General features: G+C 39.1%; 1 protein-coding gene across 1 annotated transcript in view; it reads left to right on the top strand.

Annotated features, from left to right (window-relative positions):
• The window catches only part of TMEM65 (transmembrane protein 65), a 32,427-nt gene extending 15,147 nt beyond the window's left edge, over positions 1–17,280 (top strand). The window contains exons 2-7 of the mRNA XM_071553879.1: positions 7,309–7,353; positions 9,389–9,456; positions 10,174–10,228; positions 11,387–11,429; positions 12,067–12,172; positions 13,670–17,280. Of these exons, the coding sequence (XP_071409980.1) occupies positions 7,309–7,353; positions 9,389–9,456; positions 10,174–10,228; positions 11,387–11,429; positions 12,067–12,172; positions 13,670–13,762 (410 nt within the window). The 3' untranslated portion in view covers positions 13,763–17,280. The remainder of the gene's footprint in view (positions 1–7,308; positions 7,354–9,388; positions 9,457–10,173; positions 10,229–11,386; positions 11,430–12,066; positions 12,173–13,669) is intronic.
• The last annotated feature ends 4,004 nt before the right edge of the window (positions 17,281–21,284 follow it).

Here is a 21,284-nt window from a genome sequence, read left to right on the forward strand (position 1 = left end):
GACACCTCCCTCAGAGGTAAACAACAACAAGGCCAGAACCTCACCCGGAAGAAGGCTCAGACTTTACCTTAAAAGTACATGATCCTAACCTTAGCCTATTGGAGTCAGATGTGTTATGCCCGGGGCGGGGTCATCTCAAGTTATAAATGTTGTCTAATTTGAATAAAGTTGGGATTTGCCTGAACACCACATTGGTGTGTTGCGATCTCCATTGGACCGGTCCGCAATAGGGGTGTCCCGGAGATGTGTAGTTAATACGCTCAGTTTTATGCCAAGGCAGTGGAGAAGGGAACGTCATGGTTACCCTGGGACCTGCACAGGTGAGCTTTGTCCTCCAAGGCAATATGCTGCTGGCTGCAAGTACCAGATCATATGCCTGAGATAGAAAGGCTGTGCTTCTCCCTGTTCTTAATACCTTTGTCCCCACTCCCCTTCTTTCCTGGAGAAACAAGTGTAGATTTGGGGAGGTGGAGGAAGGGCATAGGGGAGAGAAGGCGTGGGAATAAATAAGCTTGTCTTATGCCAGCTTCTCAGATTGCTTTTTAAATCAGGGCCTGGGGGGAACATGATCAAATAAAGGACATTATAATTGTATATATAACTCCCTAGATCTTTCATGAACACTCATGTGTAGACATCAGTGATGCCTAACACAGCACTATTTAAACATGATGAACATCCTCTAATAGATCAGATCTTCAATTGTGCGCAGAGTGCTGATAATTCTTGCTAACAAATCTTTGGTGGTGTCCCACAGAATTGCTTTGCTTGCCCCCTTACAAGAACTTGTCACAGAGAACAGGCAGAAGCTCAATCTCACACCCTGATAATACACAGATATTGTGGTCTTGTTTCCAGTTCAGCACTGTTGCTGCACTTTTGCTCTGCTTAACTGCAAACTGGTGAAGGGAGGGATAGATTCCTGCCTTGAACCAGAGAGGGCCAAGAAAAATCAGTGCTGACAGAGGAGTGCCAATACTTCGTCTCACTGAATCAGTTAGATGAGCGTATTTGGATAAAATTAATTTCACGCTATTGTTATTCAGAAATACTCATCTGGTCTGTTTCCAAATCTAGTGAGAGATTATTAATAATCCCGTGGGAAGATTCATTAAACCAAAGATGGAAGAGTTTGCTGTGCTACTGGGGCATGTTCCTCCTGTAGCTCCTAGGAACTCACTGCAGTCCTCAAGCATTGAAATGGAGAGGGTGAGGAGGGAAGGAAGAGCCAGCCTCCTCTTGGGAGGAAGAGTATTTGTTTTTTTGAGGCAGTGAATTTTGGCTCTGGGGATGGCTCTCTCCAGTCGAGGAATTGCTATGGCAAGTTTATTTCTTGGCAGCTCTCAAGTACCTTCTTATTTTTTATTTCTTTCATTAAATAATAATAGAATCATTTGCTTCTGGAACGCACAGATCAGAGTACCACATTTTTGTTTCTATTCACTTTCCTGTCAATGTTAGCATGTTGATTTTACTTTTATACAAACACTTCAGCTCTTTTTCCAAAATTTTCCATTTCTCTCTGAAGGAGACAAACTGTATTTCTATCCTTACCCTTCATCTCTATTACAAGCTGCAAGTCCTTTCTGTGTTGTCATGATTTTTGCTGATTAACCCTCTTGAATCTTGAGAGAGGCATCTTACTTCCAGTTTTTTTTTTCCAGCTGCAGTTTGAGACCTTTTTAAGTAAACCACTACAAATCCTATTTTGGTATGAACCTGCTTGAGTGGAAATGCTGACTTTTACATTTATGAGGCACTGATGGAGATTGGTATTAGATCAGGGATAAAGCCCCTTTAAATGCTGAAGACAGTGATTTGAGCCTCTGCCTACCTGTTTGCATTTTATGCTTTTTCCTAGATTGCCAGCTGAGCTTTTCTCCTCAGATCTCTCTGATTTGTTAAACATCTTTAAGAGGATATGAATGCTGTGTCACATATCTAAAAAGGGTAATAGGATAAGTGTATTGTATAGTTGCCATAGGTGGTCCCAGGAACAAGGTGTGCCTGAAATCACTCCTGGGGTTTGTTCAGAAGGAAACTGAAGCCAGGGAGCAAATGGCAATCCTTCTAGCTTGTTTGGCACTTGATCCAGTAGATGTAACAAAAGTTTCAAATAAAGATGATAATCTCTTCTGCCGTGTCAAGGTTTTTCAGGGAGGGTGATGGGACATGATCCCTGTGCAATTGTCTACAGTGCTAAAGAGAATATTAAAAAATACTATCCTACTTGTATATATGCAGACTATTTGTTTAGACAAAATTACTTTTTTCAGGGTAGTAGAGACGTTTTCTCCCTCATCCTCTGTTCACCTCGTTCCAGCGCTTCGCCCAGCTTTGCCTTCTGCTGGGCATGTGACTGGAGGGGCTGACAGCCAAGTTTATATTTAGCACTGCACGAGTCAGCATCCTTTCATGCCTTAATTGCTGTAGTAACTGGAAACCATTTGTGAGTTACAACAAATGATGCAGAATTTTTCTTTGCTGTCAACTCATGGATTGTCGTTTTCCCATCTGGAATATTAAGGGATCAATGGAACAAGGTTTTTCAGCTCCGTATTTTACTATATGTACTGAGAATTTTGCAGCTCTGGTGAAAACATTGAGGAGGAACAAAGGACAGTGGGAATGTGCCTTACGAGCTTATTCCATGAATGAACTCATACATCAGGCTCAGCATCCAGATTGTCGGGACAAAGATCTTCTCATGAACTCACATGTAAAGGAGTAGCTCTTTTTAACAGACACAATAATTGCTCTGATTTCTTGTTCTGTGCAAGTGATGCTTTTGCTGTTTCAGTGATGTATATCTGAAAGATTTGCTGAGATGACCTGGGCAGGCTTTTTGGAGGAAAGAGATAGATGATTTCAAAACAAAACCCTCTGTACCTTCCAGATTATTAGACACCTTCAGAGCCTAAAATGAGGTTATAATGAATCCAGATTGATCATGTTTTTCATATTCCTTTTCCTTCTTGCTATTCATTGTTAAAAGATTAATCTTAGCCATTCTGTCACTTTTTAAAAATCTACAAACCCTGCTCATATTTTTGTCTCAGATTTAACAATACTCAGCATGTATCTTCCTGCGGTAACTCTGGCCACAGTACCTGCTATCAGTGTTAGTGTTTCCTGCCCCTGGGTGACAGTAATGCATTTAGCTATAAAATTTTATGGTAGTGTTAGCTGCAATTTGAATAAAACATAATACATGCCTTTAGGCTTGCAAGTTCACTTGTATGCAAGTTCTTAAAAAATTGATAACTGAAAAACTGGTGATGACAACTTACTGGGTTTTGGCTGGTTTTTTTTACCAACCATCTGAATAAATGCACACCCATTACCTGTTAGTCAGTTAAGGGTTTTTGTTAGCTAAGAATAATAATCTTAAAACTAAATTGCAAGTACTTGGCTACAATTGTCAGAGTGAATTTAGCTTGCTGGATTTGGGCCAAATTGTGGGTAGTGTTATTTTATGTTCATGGTTTTATACTATCCCCCAACTCCTCCCCTGTGTTCAAACTATTTTTTTAATTACTTAGTTTTTAAAAATATTTAGTTAGGAAAAAAGGGGTACTGTAAATTCAAAAAAAGATCAAGAACAGATTTAAGAAGCAGTAATTTTTTTTCTGCTCCCCAGACTGCTAATTCAGGGCTCATGACATGTATTGCACTTGAGCCTTGGCTGATAACCTCATTTATGGAAATGAATGTCAGTTAGAAAACAGCAGTATTCCTTCCTGAACCATTTCATTCTATTCCTTCTGCAATAAGATGAATTCTGGTGTCTCACTGAGCACTATGGCACAGGATGAGCTGGTACATGGCCATCTGAAATGCAACACTGAAGTATTTTAGGGTTGTTTTCTTTTCCCCCCAGACATTTAAACTGTGAGTTGTTGGATTCTGACTGAACTGAGCTCTTGAAATGGGGTTTTGCAATTTGGATTTTTGATTTACCCCTAGTAAAACAAGCAAGGGACACATTTCCTTTGCTGTACTCTCTGAATATTTTTACTCTTGTTTTCTGCTGAGTCTTGAAAATTCAAGTCATCAGAACAACTTCCTATGAATAAACACCCTATTCTGAAATATATTTTGCTATCTCCAGTTTTAAAAAAATTGCTTTAAAGATTATTTTTGGCTTTCAGTGCTTTCATATCTTGCAGAGTTTTAAAGTATGTTATGTTCTGAAGAGATGGTATTGGAAGTGATTCTGTAAAAGGGTTATTGGCTTTCATGCCACAGTGGTTATTTGATTTTATTCTGCATTAGTTTATTTTTCCCTCTCAGTGCTCCAGCTTTAAACTAATCCTTGGCCTCTGCAAGAAGAACTGAGCTGGTCCAGCCCTTTCCCTGTGGCAGGCAGTGCTCTGTTCCTGGCAGTGCAGAGGGTACTTCAGCTGTCAGTGAAGGTTTGTGCTCTAAGGGCTTGTTTTGGCCCTTCTTAGGAGGCAGCTTTTTCCACGAGCCTGGGTCCTGCAGATACTGTGTGACGAGGTTCTGAGCAAACTGGTTCAGATTTGGTGCTGCTTTGTGCTTGGGTGGAATGAGCTGCTCTCTGCAGCATCCCTGTCCAGAGCGTGAACGGAGCTGACCTGCACCAGTTACCTGATTTCATGTCAGACTTCTATCCCTGTCTCATTAATATCACAGATTGTTTCCACAGACTAATTTTTATCTTAATGGTGAGGGAAGTTGTAAGTCAGTCACTCTTCCAGATGAGTTTACAAGACTCTCTTTTATCAAAAAAAGTTCTTGCATGTACAGCAGGAAGTCGCTGTTACTGACCCAAGAGCTCCCCATGGCTGGACAGGAGCAGTCTGGTATTCGGAGCGTGGTGCCACTGTGCTGTCCTTAGTGACCTCGCTTTAACATTTGCCCTAGTAGTGTTGAAGCACCTTCGGTGCCCTGCTTCATAAAATGGCTATTTAGCAGGAATTTCATGCTATGAAACAGGTTATGTCAGTGATTAAGTAATTTTTGCTTATATTTGATCCCCTGCTGTTTCCCTCTACTTTGCACTAACTTGTGTTTAAAAAAATCCCAAGCTAGTCCTTGACTTATGTGCTGAAGGAGGAATTTATATTCTTTTTAGTTAATATGACTTGGAACTCCCATTATTCATAGATGTAAGAGATTTTTATTTTGTTTTCCTTCCACCAATCACTTGCCCTGAATTCCTCCATAATCAGGGTAATCTATGAAAAGATGTCATCCTCAGAGATGGAGTGTTTCCTGGACGTTTGTTTATGCTGTTGCAGCTTTTTATCATGAAATCCTTGTATGTGGAGCACTCGATCTAAAGATTAGATGATACTGCAGCGGGGATGGTTTTGGTGGCAGTGCCACAGGAAGCCCAGGAACCACACTGGTTGGTGTGGTAGGTTTCTGTCAGAGCAGAAAGCCATGGAGGGCGGCAGTCTCTGACGTCCTATGCTTGTGTTCGTCATTTTGGGGGTTTATTCTCTCTCTGGTGTTCAGCAGCATGGAGCAAGTGGAGTTTAGGGAATTTTTATCAGGAGTTTAGGGAAGCTTCATCAGAAATGTGACAGTGTTGGCTTAGGTGGTCTGGCCACCCCTGAGGCATCTGGAGCTCTTGGAAAGCGTGGCCTCAACTCATCTCTTTGGTTCAAGGCGGACTTTGATTTTCCCCAGTGTTGTACGAATTTCCTGTCTCTGAAAAAAGCTGCTGAAAGGCCAGTACTGGTATATTTATAGATAGCTCTTTCTTTGTCCCTTCTGTAAAAGATTTGCTTAACCTGTGAGGATGGAAGGAGACCATATGAAAATGGGTCCCATCCCTGATCCCATCCTTCCTGAACACAAGCTGAAAATTTTGCTCTGACCTTTTCTGGCTATTGTGCAGCAGTGATGCCTGAAGCTTCAAAAGACTGACTCTCAAAGGGCTCCCATCTGTTTACCATGGCATGTTCTTTTGTTCCTCCTCCAGCCTGAGCTGTGAATCTGTGAATTCCTTGGCATTTTCTAGGGGAAAACAAAGTAATCTTTATTTCTGTAGTATTTGGACTATACTTGTCCCACTTGCCTTATGAGTACAACTGGTGGTTGTAGAGCTTAGATAGTGTCTATACTGGGCAGAGGGAAGAAACAGCTCTTCATAAACTGCTATAGTTTCAGAGTTGCTAAAGACCTTCAATTAATGAAATTATTTTGGAAGTCTGTGTCCTGGTTGGCTGAATACTGGTATTGTGATCTAACTTTTATTTTTTCTCAAAGTTGTTATAAGCTAATATTTTACTTTCTTTACAATAGCTTTGAATATGAGTGACTTTGATGCAAGGATACTCACTAGTCTGCACTGCTCAAACAGATGCTCAAATGAATCACAGTCTGTGTTTGCAGTACTGTCTTTCCATGTACTTGGTTGCCCCAAGTAATACTTGAATACTTAAGTGTTGTAGATTCCATATGTTTTACCATTTTTTATCTTTGCTTATAGAAGTTACCAGGAGTATGGAAGCAACTGGTCAAAAGCTCAGGGTTCACAATACTGGAAGATAACTGGGACAGTGTTTTTTTCCCCCTGTTTTAAAAAAGGCATCTTATGCTCAATACTGACATTTAAAGAATCAAACAAAACAACAGAACCCTAAAAAAGTGGCTGGGTTTCTTTCCATTGCCCGTGTTAAATGAGTAACTGGCTACTGCATTCTGCACAGCATCTCTAGTAGACTGTGTCAGTGTCCTATAGAGGACTCTGCCAGGTTCAGGGTGATGTCCTGCTCCTTGGACGCTCTTGATGATTTGAGTCCAGGATGCCTGAGACATGCACCAAGTGGCCAAATTTGATCTGTGTTACCGAAATCAGTGGTCTCTGTTTTGCTTTTATTCTTACACTAGCTATTAAAAGATGCCTCCTGTGAGAACAGAAATGGTAGGATTTTTTTGCAGACTGTGTCTGAGGGAAAGAATGTTGTCTGCTGCATGTTTAGAGAACCTCTAAAAAAATATAATTGTCTTTAGATGTCTTGATTTTTCTAATTTTAGTGTGTTTTTCTAATTTTCAGTAATAAAGACGGCTCTTGGGCTGCTTCTTAAATATGTTGTTACTTTGCATAATCAGTTTAAGCTTGTAATATTACTGTAAGACTTTTGGGCTTTTAATAACATGTTATCTTTTGTAAAAATAATGAAAATACAGGTGTGAAGCATTTTTCTTCCCATTTAAAAGCTGTTAAATAACATAACTGCTTTTTTTGCTGGCTAGCAATTTGGTAAAGACGTTAAAATAAACTGCATTTGTGATGACCAAGCTAACGTTCTCGTTTGTTTTGACTTCTCTAGAGAAGTTGGAGGTTGCACCACCATCTCCAGGACAACTGAGACATGGTAAAAGAAGAATGTTTGTTGAATGTGGTTCAATAATTGTGCAGTCTCTCGTTGAATTGGCTCCATCTTTCTCCTACAAGTGCTGGTCTGTCCTCGCCCCTGTCAAAAGGAGTAACAGAAAACCCAAACAAGCACCAACACTTGCCCTGCTGCCTTTGTTTCGTAACACCTCGACTGGAGAATGTGCACCATTTAGTGAAAGTAGGACAGAAAGCCCAAATGAGAACATGCTGCTCAAAGCCAGCAGCAAACATTGTTTTTCTAAGCCAAGCAGTGTTGGTGCTGCAGTACCTTGTGGGGGTCTTGTTTTAAAATGACTGTGAAGTGCTATAAAATTGCAGAGAAATTGGAAATAGACTGTGAATTCTTTATAATACTGTGATGGTTCAAATTCTGATTTTAATGTCCAAATCAGTGCATTTTTGTGACTTTACACTCTCCAGTGAGTAAGTTTATTTAGCCAAACATTTTCCTATTCTAAGTATCTACACTTATTTTTCTTTGGTGTTTTGCCTTTTTTTTTCTTTTCGCTTGGTCCCTGGGGTTCTGTTTACTCCATGAATTCCAAAATTCTGTCCATTTCACTAAGAATTTGAGCTCCCTTTGTCACTCTAGAGTTTGGTACACACATTTTGAAAATACTGGGCATATTTGTGTGCTTTTTTGTTATTTGTGTGCGTTTTTTTGTTTTGTCTTGTGATGATTTAAAAAAAAAAAAGGAAAGTTTCATAAGTTTTGTGCTTTAGTCCTTTACCTGTACCTAAATGTGAAGGATCTTGAGTGTGGCTTTGTTTTTTTGTATGATCATGGATTCATGCTGTTGTTGAGAGGGAAATCTAAAAGGTACTCTTACCAGGTTCTTTTCACATGACTGTGAGGTTCATGCACTCTTCTTTCTTCCTTCTTCCTATGTTTGCATCTCTTTAAGTTTATAAAATGTCAGAATTATAGTCCCATCTGAAGTGAAAACCGCCCCCCACCAACCAATTCAAACTGAATAGCTGATTGCATTTTAAATGTTAAAAAAAAAGAAAATTTCTAACTTTCTAAGCTCTAGTCTGTCCTCAGTGCTATATTTCATCTTATGAAGTGAGCACTTGAAACTCAGCTGGAGGCAACGCTGTGCAATTTCAGTCCCACCTCCATCAGAAGCTTAGAAGCTAAAACCTGAGAGAAAATGAATCAGGGCGAAAAGGAATGATACAGGAGTGCTGTGCTTATTCTTAGAAATTATTCAGACCAGTGTATTCCAAGTTTCTGGAATAGAAAATGTTTTCAAAAATATTAACAGAGGTTTCAGAAATGAAAAGAAAAAAATTGATGAACAGAAGGTGAAACTCGATTTCTTAAAATATGTATTAAGGAGCACCTTCAACTCTGTCTTGCTCTGAGGATAGTGCACAAATAAAATCAAGGTACTGAAGTTTGGGTTGACATAGTGAAATAATTAACACTGTATGAGACACTAGTGAAAACCACATTAACATTTGTAGAGTTGGCTGAAGGAGTTTTGATAAGAATTGTCTAGCTCTAGAAATGCTCTTAAAATACAATTTTTTAGGAATACATGAAGAAGATGGAGCTCTTGCACAGCAGTAGCAAGGGGCTTGCAGAGAAAGGGCCTTTATTTCATGCAAGAGGAAAATGCAGGGAGTCTGGTGAGACAGTTTGGCAATCTGCAGTCATACCCCAACACCTGTCGGAAGGTCTGTAAATCTTACCCAAGTTTGTGTAGTTTTTAATATTTCTGTTATGCTGTGGTAGACATAGATTTCCACATGAAACAAGCTTTTGCAGAATAAGTTTTTTTATCTGGTTCTTCACAAGCAGTTAGTAACACTTCTGTGTAGCAAAGGGTTTTGTTACACCTACCAGCAACAGAAAGGTCTCCAGTAGAATGAGTAGGAAAGGAAATTCGTGTATGTTGTCTTTTTTAATCTTAAAGGCAGTATTAGACTGACATTTCAGTTGTTTCTGTGAACTAGTGAACTCTCTTTAAATATTTTATTTTCTCTTTTTTGCTTATTTCTTTTAGTGTTCTTCCACAATGCCTTACCTTTTGTAGGGTTTGGATTTTTGGATAACGCCATTATGATTGCTGCGGTAAGTTCATTATTTAACTCCTTGATCAAGTCAGTAGGATTGATATTGTTCAAAAGAATAGAGTAGACTATGACGTTGTCTGTAGTCTAACCTCCTGCCTCAAAGCAGAATCAGCTGTGAGGCCAGACCAAGTTGCTCATCTTTTTATCCTGTGGGACTTGCAAAATCCAAGGGCAGCCTGTCTGAGCAACCTGTTTCAATGCTCATCTGTCCTTACAGTGGAAAATGTTTTGCCATATCCAACTGGAACATGTCTTGTCTTAGTTCATGCTTGTTGTCTCTCATCTTTGGACCGTGTACTGCTGTTTCATGGTACAGTTCACCAATTTTGTTTCTTTAACTGAAAATGTAAGGAGCTGTGTTTTATTTGTTTGCTCAGTATTTGTAGAAGTTTTCATTCAGAGCTGTACATTCAGCTAAGAATTACAGTGGGGAAGATGGTATGCAGAGATAGGGGCTGCAGGTTTGTCCATTAGGTGCCTGTTGTGAAAAAGTATAAAATAAATACTAAAAGAATACCAGAAGTAGGCTCTTGTCTTAGGGGGAAATATTTATATACCAGGAGGATAGGATCTATTTAGATCTAATAGAAGTTATGTTCATTTATCCTTGTAGTTGTAACAGACAAGCAGGAAGCAATATTTCTGTCAGTTACATCAATATAACGTATTTTAACTCCAAATTCCTCAAATAATGATAAAACTGTTTATTTTTCAGGGAACCCAAATAGAATTGTCAATTGGAGTTGTCTTAGGAATTTCAACTATGGCAGGCAAGTATTAAAAATGCAGCATATTTAGACTAATATGGCACATTCCTATATTTTAATCTGAAAGTGGCACACAGGGCTGGAAATGGCTCTTCCTCAGTCTTCCAGCTGCCTTTCCTAATAAAGAATCAACCTATGGGTGAAGCAAGGACATATTCCATATGCAGAAATGGAAATTCAGTTCAAATAGCTTTTGAAATGTTTGTTGTCAGTTTTAACCTAATAGTTAAAATCCTGGGTCACTTGGGAAAGTGTATTTGCATTTCTGTAATAGAAGTGCTCTAAATTCCCCAGGGTCCAGTACTGATATATGTCTGTGTATGTATTTGCACATTGCTGTTTGCTTGCAGGGCTGAGTGGAGATCAGTGTTGGTGTCCTCTACTTTGTCTGCTCCGTGCGATATGGGAAGGCCAAGGAGCCGCCCTGCTCCTGCTCTGACCCACAGCTGATAAGCTCTGCTTGACAGCTGTGGTGCCTCTGCAATGTCGGAGGGTAAAAACCTGCTCATGGGTCCACCAAAGCAGGGGCAGCATTGCTTAAAGCACACAGAGAGATCAAATCTGAGCATCTACAGCAGAGCAAGTGAATGGTTTGGAAACGTGCAGTCCTCTGTTGCAATGTGAGACTGTCACAGTGAAGCTTATGTCAGTAAGATCTCCTGTGAAATCATGCACTTTGTGTGTAACTTTGTTCACTCATTTAGAGTATTTATTTCTAAACTGAGGCAGTTTGTGTTTATCAAAGCTACATAACTGAGTAGCAGCTGCTTCTACTTCCAGTGCTGCTCTGCCTCTTCAGGCTCTTCAGGCTCTGCTCAGTGTCCAGCATTGGCTGCATGGAACTGGCACCCGCCCATGGCTGTTCTTAACTCTGATCTGAAAAGTTGTTGATTTTCAGGTGTTAGTGTTGTCTTTTTGTATTTGTCAAGTTTTCCTCGGGTCAGTCAAGAAAAATAGTTGCATTGCCTATTATTTTTAGTCTCCTGCTGTTATTAAACTAGGTGATAAGGTGAGAATAAAAACTAAAATAAAAGGACGCTAGTTCTAGTCTTTCATCCTATGTATTGAGATTAACAAGGGTCACTGGAAGGGGAGCTGCTTGGTTTTGTTCACAACAAAAATAATACTTTGCCTTTTTCTCTTCTCTCTTCCTCCTTCCAGCTGCAGCTTTAGGAAACCTTGTTTCAGATTTAGCTGGACTGGGGTATGTATACGCTTGTATTAAGAATATTAAATGCATTAATTGAGATGCAATGTGGAAAAATACATTTGTTGGTCATACAATATATTCCTGTACTTAATACACCTCCTCAGATTGTTATGCCCAGGTGTGAAGACATTTCCTTCTCCTCAGATAAAACAGCTATATGTCTGAAATATCTTCAGATCTACACATATCTCTTTCTGATATAAACAGATACGGTGACTTTTTGTTAGTTTTAAAAGGAAATTTCTGTGTCATTGCTGAAAGTAAAGCTGTTTGTTATGCCGGTTTTTAATACTTCCCCTCTAATATTTTCTGCAAATAACAAGGCTTGTTACTAACTAGTCTGTGTGACCTTTCCTCCAGAAAAGGTTACTTAAAGGTCTGCAGAAACATTCACACTAGTTTTGTTGTACTGCATATAGTTTTTCTGGAAGTGTTTCGTATTAAATCAGTGAGATAATTAACTCACTTTGCAAAATGTGACCTTTAAAAGTCTAAACTCTTTCCCTTATTTATCTGTCAATGACTTTATCACTATGCTGAAGAAAGAGCTATTGATTTTAAGTTCAAGTATTTCAGGATCCTGACTAGAAGATACTGTCAGATCCAAAATTGTTTTTTCTTGTTCTTCCAGTCTTGCAGGTTATGTAGAAGCTTTAGCTTCACGACTGGGTCTGTCAATCCCTGACCTGACACCCAAACAAGCTGACATGTGGCAAACACGTCTCAGTGCACACTTGGTGAGTATCCTGTAGGTAGGCACTGCCGGCATGGAGCTTTTTCTGTTCAAACTAGTAAATGATAAATCCTTTTTGTCACTTTTTGCATTAAATACTTTTTGGCCACCAGCATTATGCACGTTTCCTGGAACGTTTAGTTGTCACAAGTGGCTTGTGACTTGAATAATCTCTGCAATGACTTCATGTATGCTGTGCAGATACCTGGGCAGAGCTCTGGCTACAATGATAAGATAATTTACTTAAAAGTTATGACCCCTTATTAGTTTACTCCTGTACATTCTTTGTCAAGTGCTTGCTATTCATATACCTGTACTGGTATGTATTAATTTCTAATACTCCATAATTAGCTTGGATATGAAATTAGCTTTTCCCTGGGTAAAGTTTTAGCATTTCAGTAATATTCACTGCCTGTGTTTACAGTTACAGGACATTCATCTTGCAGATTCATTTTCAGGGTGATTACTTAATTAGCATTTAAAATCTGAAGCGGTCCCACTTCAGCGATGAGATCATTAGTTTTATTTTGATTAGAGAAACAGATTATCAGAAACTGAGTAAAAATAACAGATATTTCTTTCACTTTGCCAAAATGAGCCTTCATTGGGAAAAAACATTCTTGCAAATTTAAGGGAAGAAAAGTAGCACTTGCTAAGAAAAAGTTAGAGGGGGAAAAGTCAGGTTTCAGCAGTGATAGATCAAAGCACTGAGCATCAAAGGGTTGACGTATTGTCAGGGAGCTGCCTGATAGTATATCCTGTGTAAGAGTCTTCTCAGTGGGAGCTGAGCCTGTGGCAAACCCCATCATTGCACTGCAGTTCACAGCATTTTTCCACGGAAAGGTTTCTGAGCACCTTCGCCTGCATGGGAGCATTTTTTATAATGATTTATCTGCTATCTCAAGTTTGTCAACACTATCCACCTGCTGCTGGTGATGGTGATGTGGTTTGGATGTTGCTTGTCTTACTTTGTTTCCTCTTCTCTTGACTTACATATCCAGGTGAACCATGAAATGTTTTCTGGTTTTTATTGGTTTTGTCTTTGCTTTGTGCCTTTGCAAACCATCATGTTTGCAAGGTGCTCCTCGTGCTTGACTTTGGTAATTTGCATTACTGGATAATATCAGATACATTTATAAATGCACTTAAAATATGTGTAAGTGTTCTTTGGTTTTTTTGATTTGGTTTATTTAATTTCCCTGTCTTCCTGGCCATCCTACTAATCCTTTGAGTCTGTCTCCTCCCTTATGACTTGTACAGCTCTTCATAAGCATTCCCCTCCTCTTTCTTCAGAATTGCCTTTTATCACAGCAAACAGTGTTTCTAACATTGTCATATTTGTCTGTCTCTCATAGATTGTGTTTCTAGTCTGCATGCTAAGAAAAATGTGACTCACAGTTGAAAACTAGAACAAAGGGTGTGTTTTTCTCGTTATGTTGGTACATGGCAAATGAGTGTCAACTGATCAGAGGGAAACTTAATTTTTTCCCACTCTCTCTAGGGTAAAGCTATTGGAGTGACCATTGGCTGCATTTTAGGAATGTTTCCTTTGTTGTTCTTTGGCGAGGAGGAAGAAAAACTGGAAGAAAAATAATAACCTTTTTACAAGACGTATAAAAATGTAAACTACTGTACCTCAATTACTCAATTATGCTGTCAATATTTAGGAATTAACAGACAGTAAAAAATGTATAGACTTGGGAACAAAACCTTCAGCATGTCGTTTTATGGAAACACTAATTTATTGTGGCTTTGTTGTGTTCAGTACTTCTTTTTATAAGATACCATCTAACTTTTTATTTAATTGTAAATTTTTGAAGTGTTTTCACTTATGGCAAGATGTTTACCACTTTCCCCTTTGGCCTTATTCTTTAATGGATTATTACTTCAATAATCCACCATGGATGACAGTATCACTCTTGAGTTGCATTTTGGTTGCTTAACAGTTGTAATTGCATGACAGAAATATCACTGGTGTTCATCAGGTCCTTCAATGCAGATTATTAAAGAGGTCATTGATGACTACTTTGAAATCCCTCACTTTGCAAGATGACTGGTTGCCCCTCACCAGCCAGTATTTTGCACTGCCTTTAGATTAGATATTTCAGTGATCTTTGACAATATATTTTGCATTTTTCCTCCCAATTTTAAGTGTCTCTGAATTGTCTTCTGAGATGATCGTGCTGATGCTTTGACAAGGTCAGTGTTTCCAGTGTTGGGTCTCTACCAAGTCAATTTTTAAAGTGGTGTTTTAACACCTTCTGTACTTCCATATCGATGCCTCTTTTTTTCTTTGTAACCAATATTTTGAGAATTGAGTTGACGTATCCTTAATTTCTATTCCCATGTTTTGACTGTAGTATTAAGTAATTCAGACCAACTACTTCAAACTCACAGATTTTTTAACTGTTCTGCTTAAAATACAGTGTGAATACTTGATTGGGTAGATGAGGCCAGAGAACAGGTCAGGGTATTGTCTTGGGTTGAGCTGGCATAACTTCCCACTCCCGAATTTAAACAAAGTTCATTACTCTAGATTCATAAGCACTCTAAAAGACACCCTGCAAGAAAGTGAAAGTATAGCAACAAAATATTTCTACTTCCCTGAACTCAAAATACGATGTAGCGGCAGCAGGGGCAGGGCCTAACAGAGCAGCACAACTGCAGCACGTCTTCTCTGCACTCCAGCCATGGTGGAACCGAACTAACACTTCCCACTGCTGCACACAATCTTAAGTTTGCGTCATCTGGTATGAAATATTTCCTTGGTTACCCAGTCAGGTGAGAGCTGTCTCCCAATCCACATAGATTCTCTGAGCGTGACAATTTGAGCCTTAGCTAAAACTCCTACAGGTATAAATGAGTGCTGGCATTGCAAGTTTGTAATGGGTGGTTCAGTTGCAGTAAGTGTACCATGAGTCTGGATTAGAGGACCTGATTTGCTGATGATAACTTTGTATTTAAGATTAATCCTTTGCTTTTTTTTTTTGCTGTGAAACAATTAGTAAAATACCGCCCAAACAACAAAGAAAGGAGACTTGAGGCCTTTTTACTTTTTTGTCTTTTATTTTTGCAGTCTTACTTGGTGTATTATAGATCTGGCAGTGCAGTCTCATGGAACTGTGCTTTTTTTATATGTACATGAATAAAATGACAACTATCGAATATTCAAATACTTCAGGATCGGACTTGCCAAACATAATGCTAAACTGGTAATGGTCCCTTAGAATAGAAGGTTTCTTATCTGTTTGAATACCATTTGGAAAAGACTAAAAAGAAGCACAGCCAGGGCACTTTGAGAGTTTTATTGCTGGAATTGTCAGTACTTCTGAAACTTATAAGGAAATGTTTAACAAAAAATTATGTCACTGATGACTTTTATTTGCTATAGGAAAAGTCTTATTGTAACATGTATGTTTTACAGAAGTCATTGCTTAGCTGATTGTCATAAATCTGACTTTTTTGTTCTCATTTCTAGAAGCCCTTTAACAGCAGTACTGAAACTTTGGCTTACAATGAAGGGGACACTTTTGTCTCTATTGAAAAGCAAACTTTGAAAAGTGGGAATGAGTAATCCTAGTAGCATGTGCTATACTTTGTATATTAAACCATGAGAATCTGGACCAAACTATAAAGCTCAAGAAAAGCTCAGCCAGACATCAAACATTAATGCAGAGGAGTTTTGACCTGCACTTTCAAAGTTGGAAGCTTTATTAAAATAAAACAACAGAGAAGCAACCACAAAAAACCCTCTTCTAACCACAAAAAGTAATCCAGATAGGCAACTGTGCACTCTCCCCAACAGATTGCTGCTGGTTTGCTGTAGTTTAGTGATCAAGAGATTTTTTAGCCATCTACACATCTGTCTTGCCTTAAACTCTACATTTCTGCCTCTGTGTGTACTTTTGTTTCTATACAAAGCTGTATGTATTTCTCACACTGAAGTACAAATCAAAGCAATTTTGCTTAGCTTTTTTTGGTAGCTGTTTTACAGTCATTCAAACACTGTTTCCTTTTACAATATTGGCATCTTGATTGGAATCTTTCATCAGTGGCCAAACCTCTGTGTTTTGGCATCGTACTGTTGGGTGCTGTTCTCATCACTTTTTTCAGAGATCACGAGAACAACTGGAAGGCTGTGCCAGCTGTCACAGTAGTGTTTGTTTCATAATGGCAATAGGAAAGACTGTGTACTATTGTTAAATAGCTTGTGCATGTAAACTGAGTATCTTTTATTGCTGTATGTTAAAGTATTGTACTGCAACGAATGCTTTTATTGAGAATCGATGAACTAAAATATCTTGAAAGAAATGAATCATGTGTCGTCTTGTTAAAACTATTTAACTGACCACAAAAATGTGGAGGGCAAGTGACACATGGTAAGAAATCTTGGATATTTCAGGCTGTTGTCTGATACCATAATCAAGAAGGTGATAACAGGTGTTTCAGTATCTGACAAAGGTGACGAAATACCTTGTGATTTGTGAGGATTAGTGTCAATTCTGGAGGCTGAGAGAAGGGGCCTGTTGGGGCCAGGCTGCTCCCCTGAGTACCATGGAGTAGCTCGCTTGGCCTGCAGGATCCGCAGTTGTGTGGACATGGTACTGCTTGTGTGGAAGGGAAGATCTGTGCCTGATCTGTACCCTGTCTTCCCACAAGGAGGGTGGGTTTTTCTGGGGTATATGGATGAAAGTAATCCCTGATGCTCTGATCACAGTTTCTAAAAACTTAAATAAGAAAACTGAGTCCCCTTTCTGGTGTCTTTTCCCTCTTTGATAAAAGGAAAAACAAACACTGTAGGTTTGTTCAGAGATTTCAGTATTGCTCCATTCTTTTGTTCTATCAGTTTGTTCTCTGTTAACAGGAACTTTTTTTGTGTTAAAGGGCTGGTAGACCCGAAATTTTGTTTAAAATGCTGTCTTTTATTGTAACTTAAAATATAAATGTATTTTTGACTGTATGTTATCTCTAGGAACAAAGAACATCTGATAAATACGGTTACCCAAATCTTCTCGCCAATATTTTCTCATGCATGTACTTTTACATAAATTATTTGAATTCAGACAACATATTTTGTATTGTCTTTAATTAAACTGTTGAACTTTCTGTAAACTTTTGTAATACACCAAAGCTGTTCTGTGTTTCTTTATTAGACCAGATGCTGGAGGGAAGATATTAATAATATCCTGTGGGTATTCAGCCTCAGTTGTACAAAACAGGAATTTATTATTTAAGTTATAAGAAGGTGGTCCTTTGTCACTGTCACAGGAGATACCACCATGGAGTGGTACTTCTCTCTCTTCATGCTTGGAAGAGAGTGATTTGAATAATTAAAATGTTTGCATGATAAATTGGTGGTGTTTGTGATTAATATTAGTCAGAAGTCCAGTTGAACTTCTGGAATTAAGGGTTTTGTATGCAAACTAAGCCTTTTTGAACTTTGGAGCCTCTCACATTTTTTCATTCCTGGGTCAGTCTCTTCTGTGGACGTCTGCACATGAAGAAGTGCTGTGAGTAAAACATCTGTGCTGCAAGGATGGTCTTATCTCAGTTTGACAACCTGTATAGGCTGGCTATTATTTTACTCTATTCTGGTTGCATTGCATTGTAGAACTCTTCCCAAGTGCTGTTTAAGAGTCTGTCACACTTCTACCCAACATGTTTCTCTCTTCTTGATCTGACATTTTATATGGTCTAGTGACAAGCTGACAAAGCAGCACTATATAAACTGAAGGCCTTAATAAAGTGTTGAGTAATTATCATCCTGCTCTGAGAGTCTTACGCCTCTGGAATTTTTCAACCTAAATTACTAAGAAAATAGCTAGAGCTCTCATAACAGAAACTCAAGCTCTTGTTTTAAAGTCTTTAATGTTTGTTAAGGCTTTTACCCTTGCATCAGTGTTCAGGACCCTTGGCATCAACAGTGTTGCTTCAGAATAGTATTATGGGAAGTGGGAGGGTGGAGATGCAGGTGGAGGGTTTTGGGCAAACTTGGAATTTAAAAGCCAGGCAGAAGGATTTTTGGTTTTGTTTAGGAAGACAGGGATATGTCTGTATGTGTGTGTATGTTGAAGTGCTCATGTAGTATTTCTCCTGTAAGTAGATGATGCCAAGATAAGGCCTTTTGCAGGCAAGAACATCCCAAGAAGAGCTCATGCTGTGAGAGGCAGTCTCATCTGTAGTTTTCAGTTGCCTAAAGGCAGGCAGACAGGGGGATAGTTTCTCTGGGAAAAGAAATTGTTTTGTTGGATTTTGTTAGTTTATGGCAGGGGTGATTGTGCTGACACGCTGAGGAACAGGGCAGTCCTCCATATGGATATTAAAAAAAGGAAGAGGTTCCTCCTGACCTGCACTGGAAACCTTAATATCTCCTAGGATATCATCTCCTTGTCTCTGCAGTAGATTTTTGGCTTGGCTGAATGTTGTGACAGATTGCAAAGTCCTGGGAAAGCCAAAAGGAAGTTGAATGTTGTATTTCTATGGGTCACCCATATGATGTGTGAGGGATTTGAATACTTGTGAACTTGGTAACTTGTGGATAATCCTGCAGGCTTCAAGGCTCGGGATTCCTGAAATGGGATTTATCTGCCTAAATATAGATTCTCCAGGTTGCAACCGGGCCATTTCATCTTTGTTACATCTCTTGTGACCCCTTTGTGTATGGTAAAACCAGCCCTGGAGAGTGTATTTTGTCTGCTGTAGGTGTTGCAGTTCAGAGTGGAACTGCTAACATGCTGCACGCAGGAGGTTACTGGCTTACAGCCTCTGCACCAAAAAGACAGTGTTGATGTTAATTCTTACTGTCTTCTAATATTCTCTAAGCCATGGCGAGTATTTGGAGTGTACTGGAGTTTCAGCCCTGCCTTTTGCCTGGAGTTTGCACAGGTTTTAACTGAGCTCGTCTGTGCCATGTTGCTTTTGGCCAGTGAAATTATTAATTGCGCGAGTTAGCTTGTACATGAAATGGAAGTGTTTATTTCTACATGAAAGAACTAGTTCATTGGATGGAAACTGCTTACTCTTGTAAAGCAAACAGACTTTATTTGTGGATGGAGCAGCTTGGTAGTGAAGAGGCGTGTCAGGGTAACAAATGACTTCTTTAGACTCTCCAGCAGGGAAGAGCTGCTCCTTTCTGGGTGGCTGTTCTCTCTGATATTCCGTGTCGGCGGCAAATTCCAATTTTTTTTTTTGGTTTTCATTTCAGCTGCCGTGACAAATGATGCCAGTGTTGCATGTTGCGCAGCAGCAGGGATCTCTGTTGTAAATTACTTTGCTTGAAAAATGCAGTCTGCTAAAAGAAACAGATTGTCCAACAAAAAGGAACTTAAAACATACTTACAATTAACCTGCTGCTACAATCTGTCAGCTGGGTGTTGCTGAAAGTTGGTATAACACAAGGTAGGCCAATGATGTGATGTAGTAAAAAGTGTTACTGATGAATCATTAAGAGAATTGTGTCCTACAAGATAACTATGATGATTTTCATTAATATTCTGCAGCTGCTCCCTTTCAGTGCTGGATTTGCTTGTGTCTCCCTGAGTCACTTGTGGTTCTCATGCCAGTGTGGGGGACACATCATGAAACATTGGAAAATATAATTGCAAAAGAAGAGAACACAAAAAGGAAATAAACCCTCCTTTCAAAGAAATGCAAACAAAATATTAGTTTCATTAAAATATCTGAATAAGCGACAATAGCAGTATTTCAGTCTAAACTAGTATCTTTCTTTTTGGTAGTTCCACTGATGCTTGCAAAAGTGGAAGGTTTCCAAGTGCCAGATGATAAAAACCCCTTTGGTGCAGGTCCAGTATTGACTTGAATCTAATTTAAACTGAGTCTTAGTAGACAGAAATTAGGGATTTTGCGTGATTTATTTCTTAATCTTTTTTTCCCATTTTGTAAATGAGGGCACTTCTTATATGTGCAAGCAGCCCAAGAAATTGCAAGAGTTCATTCTGTCTTGTTCATGTGATTGTAAATGATTTTTGAGAGTAATAGTGCAGGATTTTTTCCTATATGATAACATAATACTCAGCATATTTTAAAACTGTTGTTATATGGATAAATGCTGTTCAGATGGTGTCATGCATAAACATTTTCTTTGTTCATTTGGAATCAAGAACAGGAATAGTTGTTAGGATGCGCTGACAGACTGTGTTTCACTTTGATTAGGTCATGGTAATTACTAGTGCACTTTATGGTTTGACTGTTTACTTTAAAAGACCTCTCCAGCCACGACAGAAGATACAATGGTACCAACTTGTCCACTATGTGGTTTCAGAAATTCTGTTTCCTTCTTGCTCTCTGAACTAAACATGCAGCCTTCTGTTGCTTTCTGTTAGGGCAGTGATCTTCTGTATGTCCTAGTGAGGTGACCATGAGTGTTGTGTAAGAGACTTTTTAAGTATAATCCACCACCAAAATAAATTGGCTTATGTCATCAACTCAAGCAAATCAAGTTATAAATGTCCTGATGAAAGCCCTTTAAATATAAGTCTCTGGGATATGCTGTGACTCACACACTTGTGATGTGGTCTAGTCGAGTCATAAATCCCTGTTTCAGTTCCTGTAGTTTTTGTAAGAAGTATTTAGGAAATCATCTGATCCAGCCCTGTTAGTGGATGGGTTGGGTGTTGCAGCCCCTGATTTTGGTGGGTCTGGACGACCACCTTACAAGTTTCGTTTTCACCTTAAAAGGACATGTTTCCAGCCTCAGCCTATGGAATCAGATATCCGCACCTAGGGCGGGGTCATTTAAGGTGATATATACCTGTGGTTTTGAATAAACTTTGGATTTGCTTGAACATCATATTGGTGTGTGCGATCTCACTAGAGCTTGGTCTGCAACAGTTGGGACTGTAATGCATATGCAGTCTGTGGGCCTGGGCATGGCAGCACAAGAGATCTGGTGACCATGTTGCATTGCAGGCTCTGAGATTTCCCACATAGGATCATGAAATATCCTGAGTTGGAAGAGACCCACAAGGGTCATCGAGTCTGACTCCTGCACACATTGATGACTGTGATGAGCTCAGGTGTACTTGACATAATTCTGTGGTGATCAGAACTCAAGCATGAGGCCATGCCAATGCTTTCACCTGTAGAAGAAGAGAGCA

This window comes from Pithys albifrons, chromosome 4 (assembly GCF_047495875.1).
Source record: "Pithys albifrons albifrons isolate INPA30051 chromosome 4, PitAlb_v1, whole genome shotgun sequence".
NCBI lineage: Eukaryota > Metazoa > Chordata > Aves > Passeriformes > Thamnophilidae > Pithys > Pithys albifrons.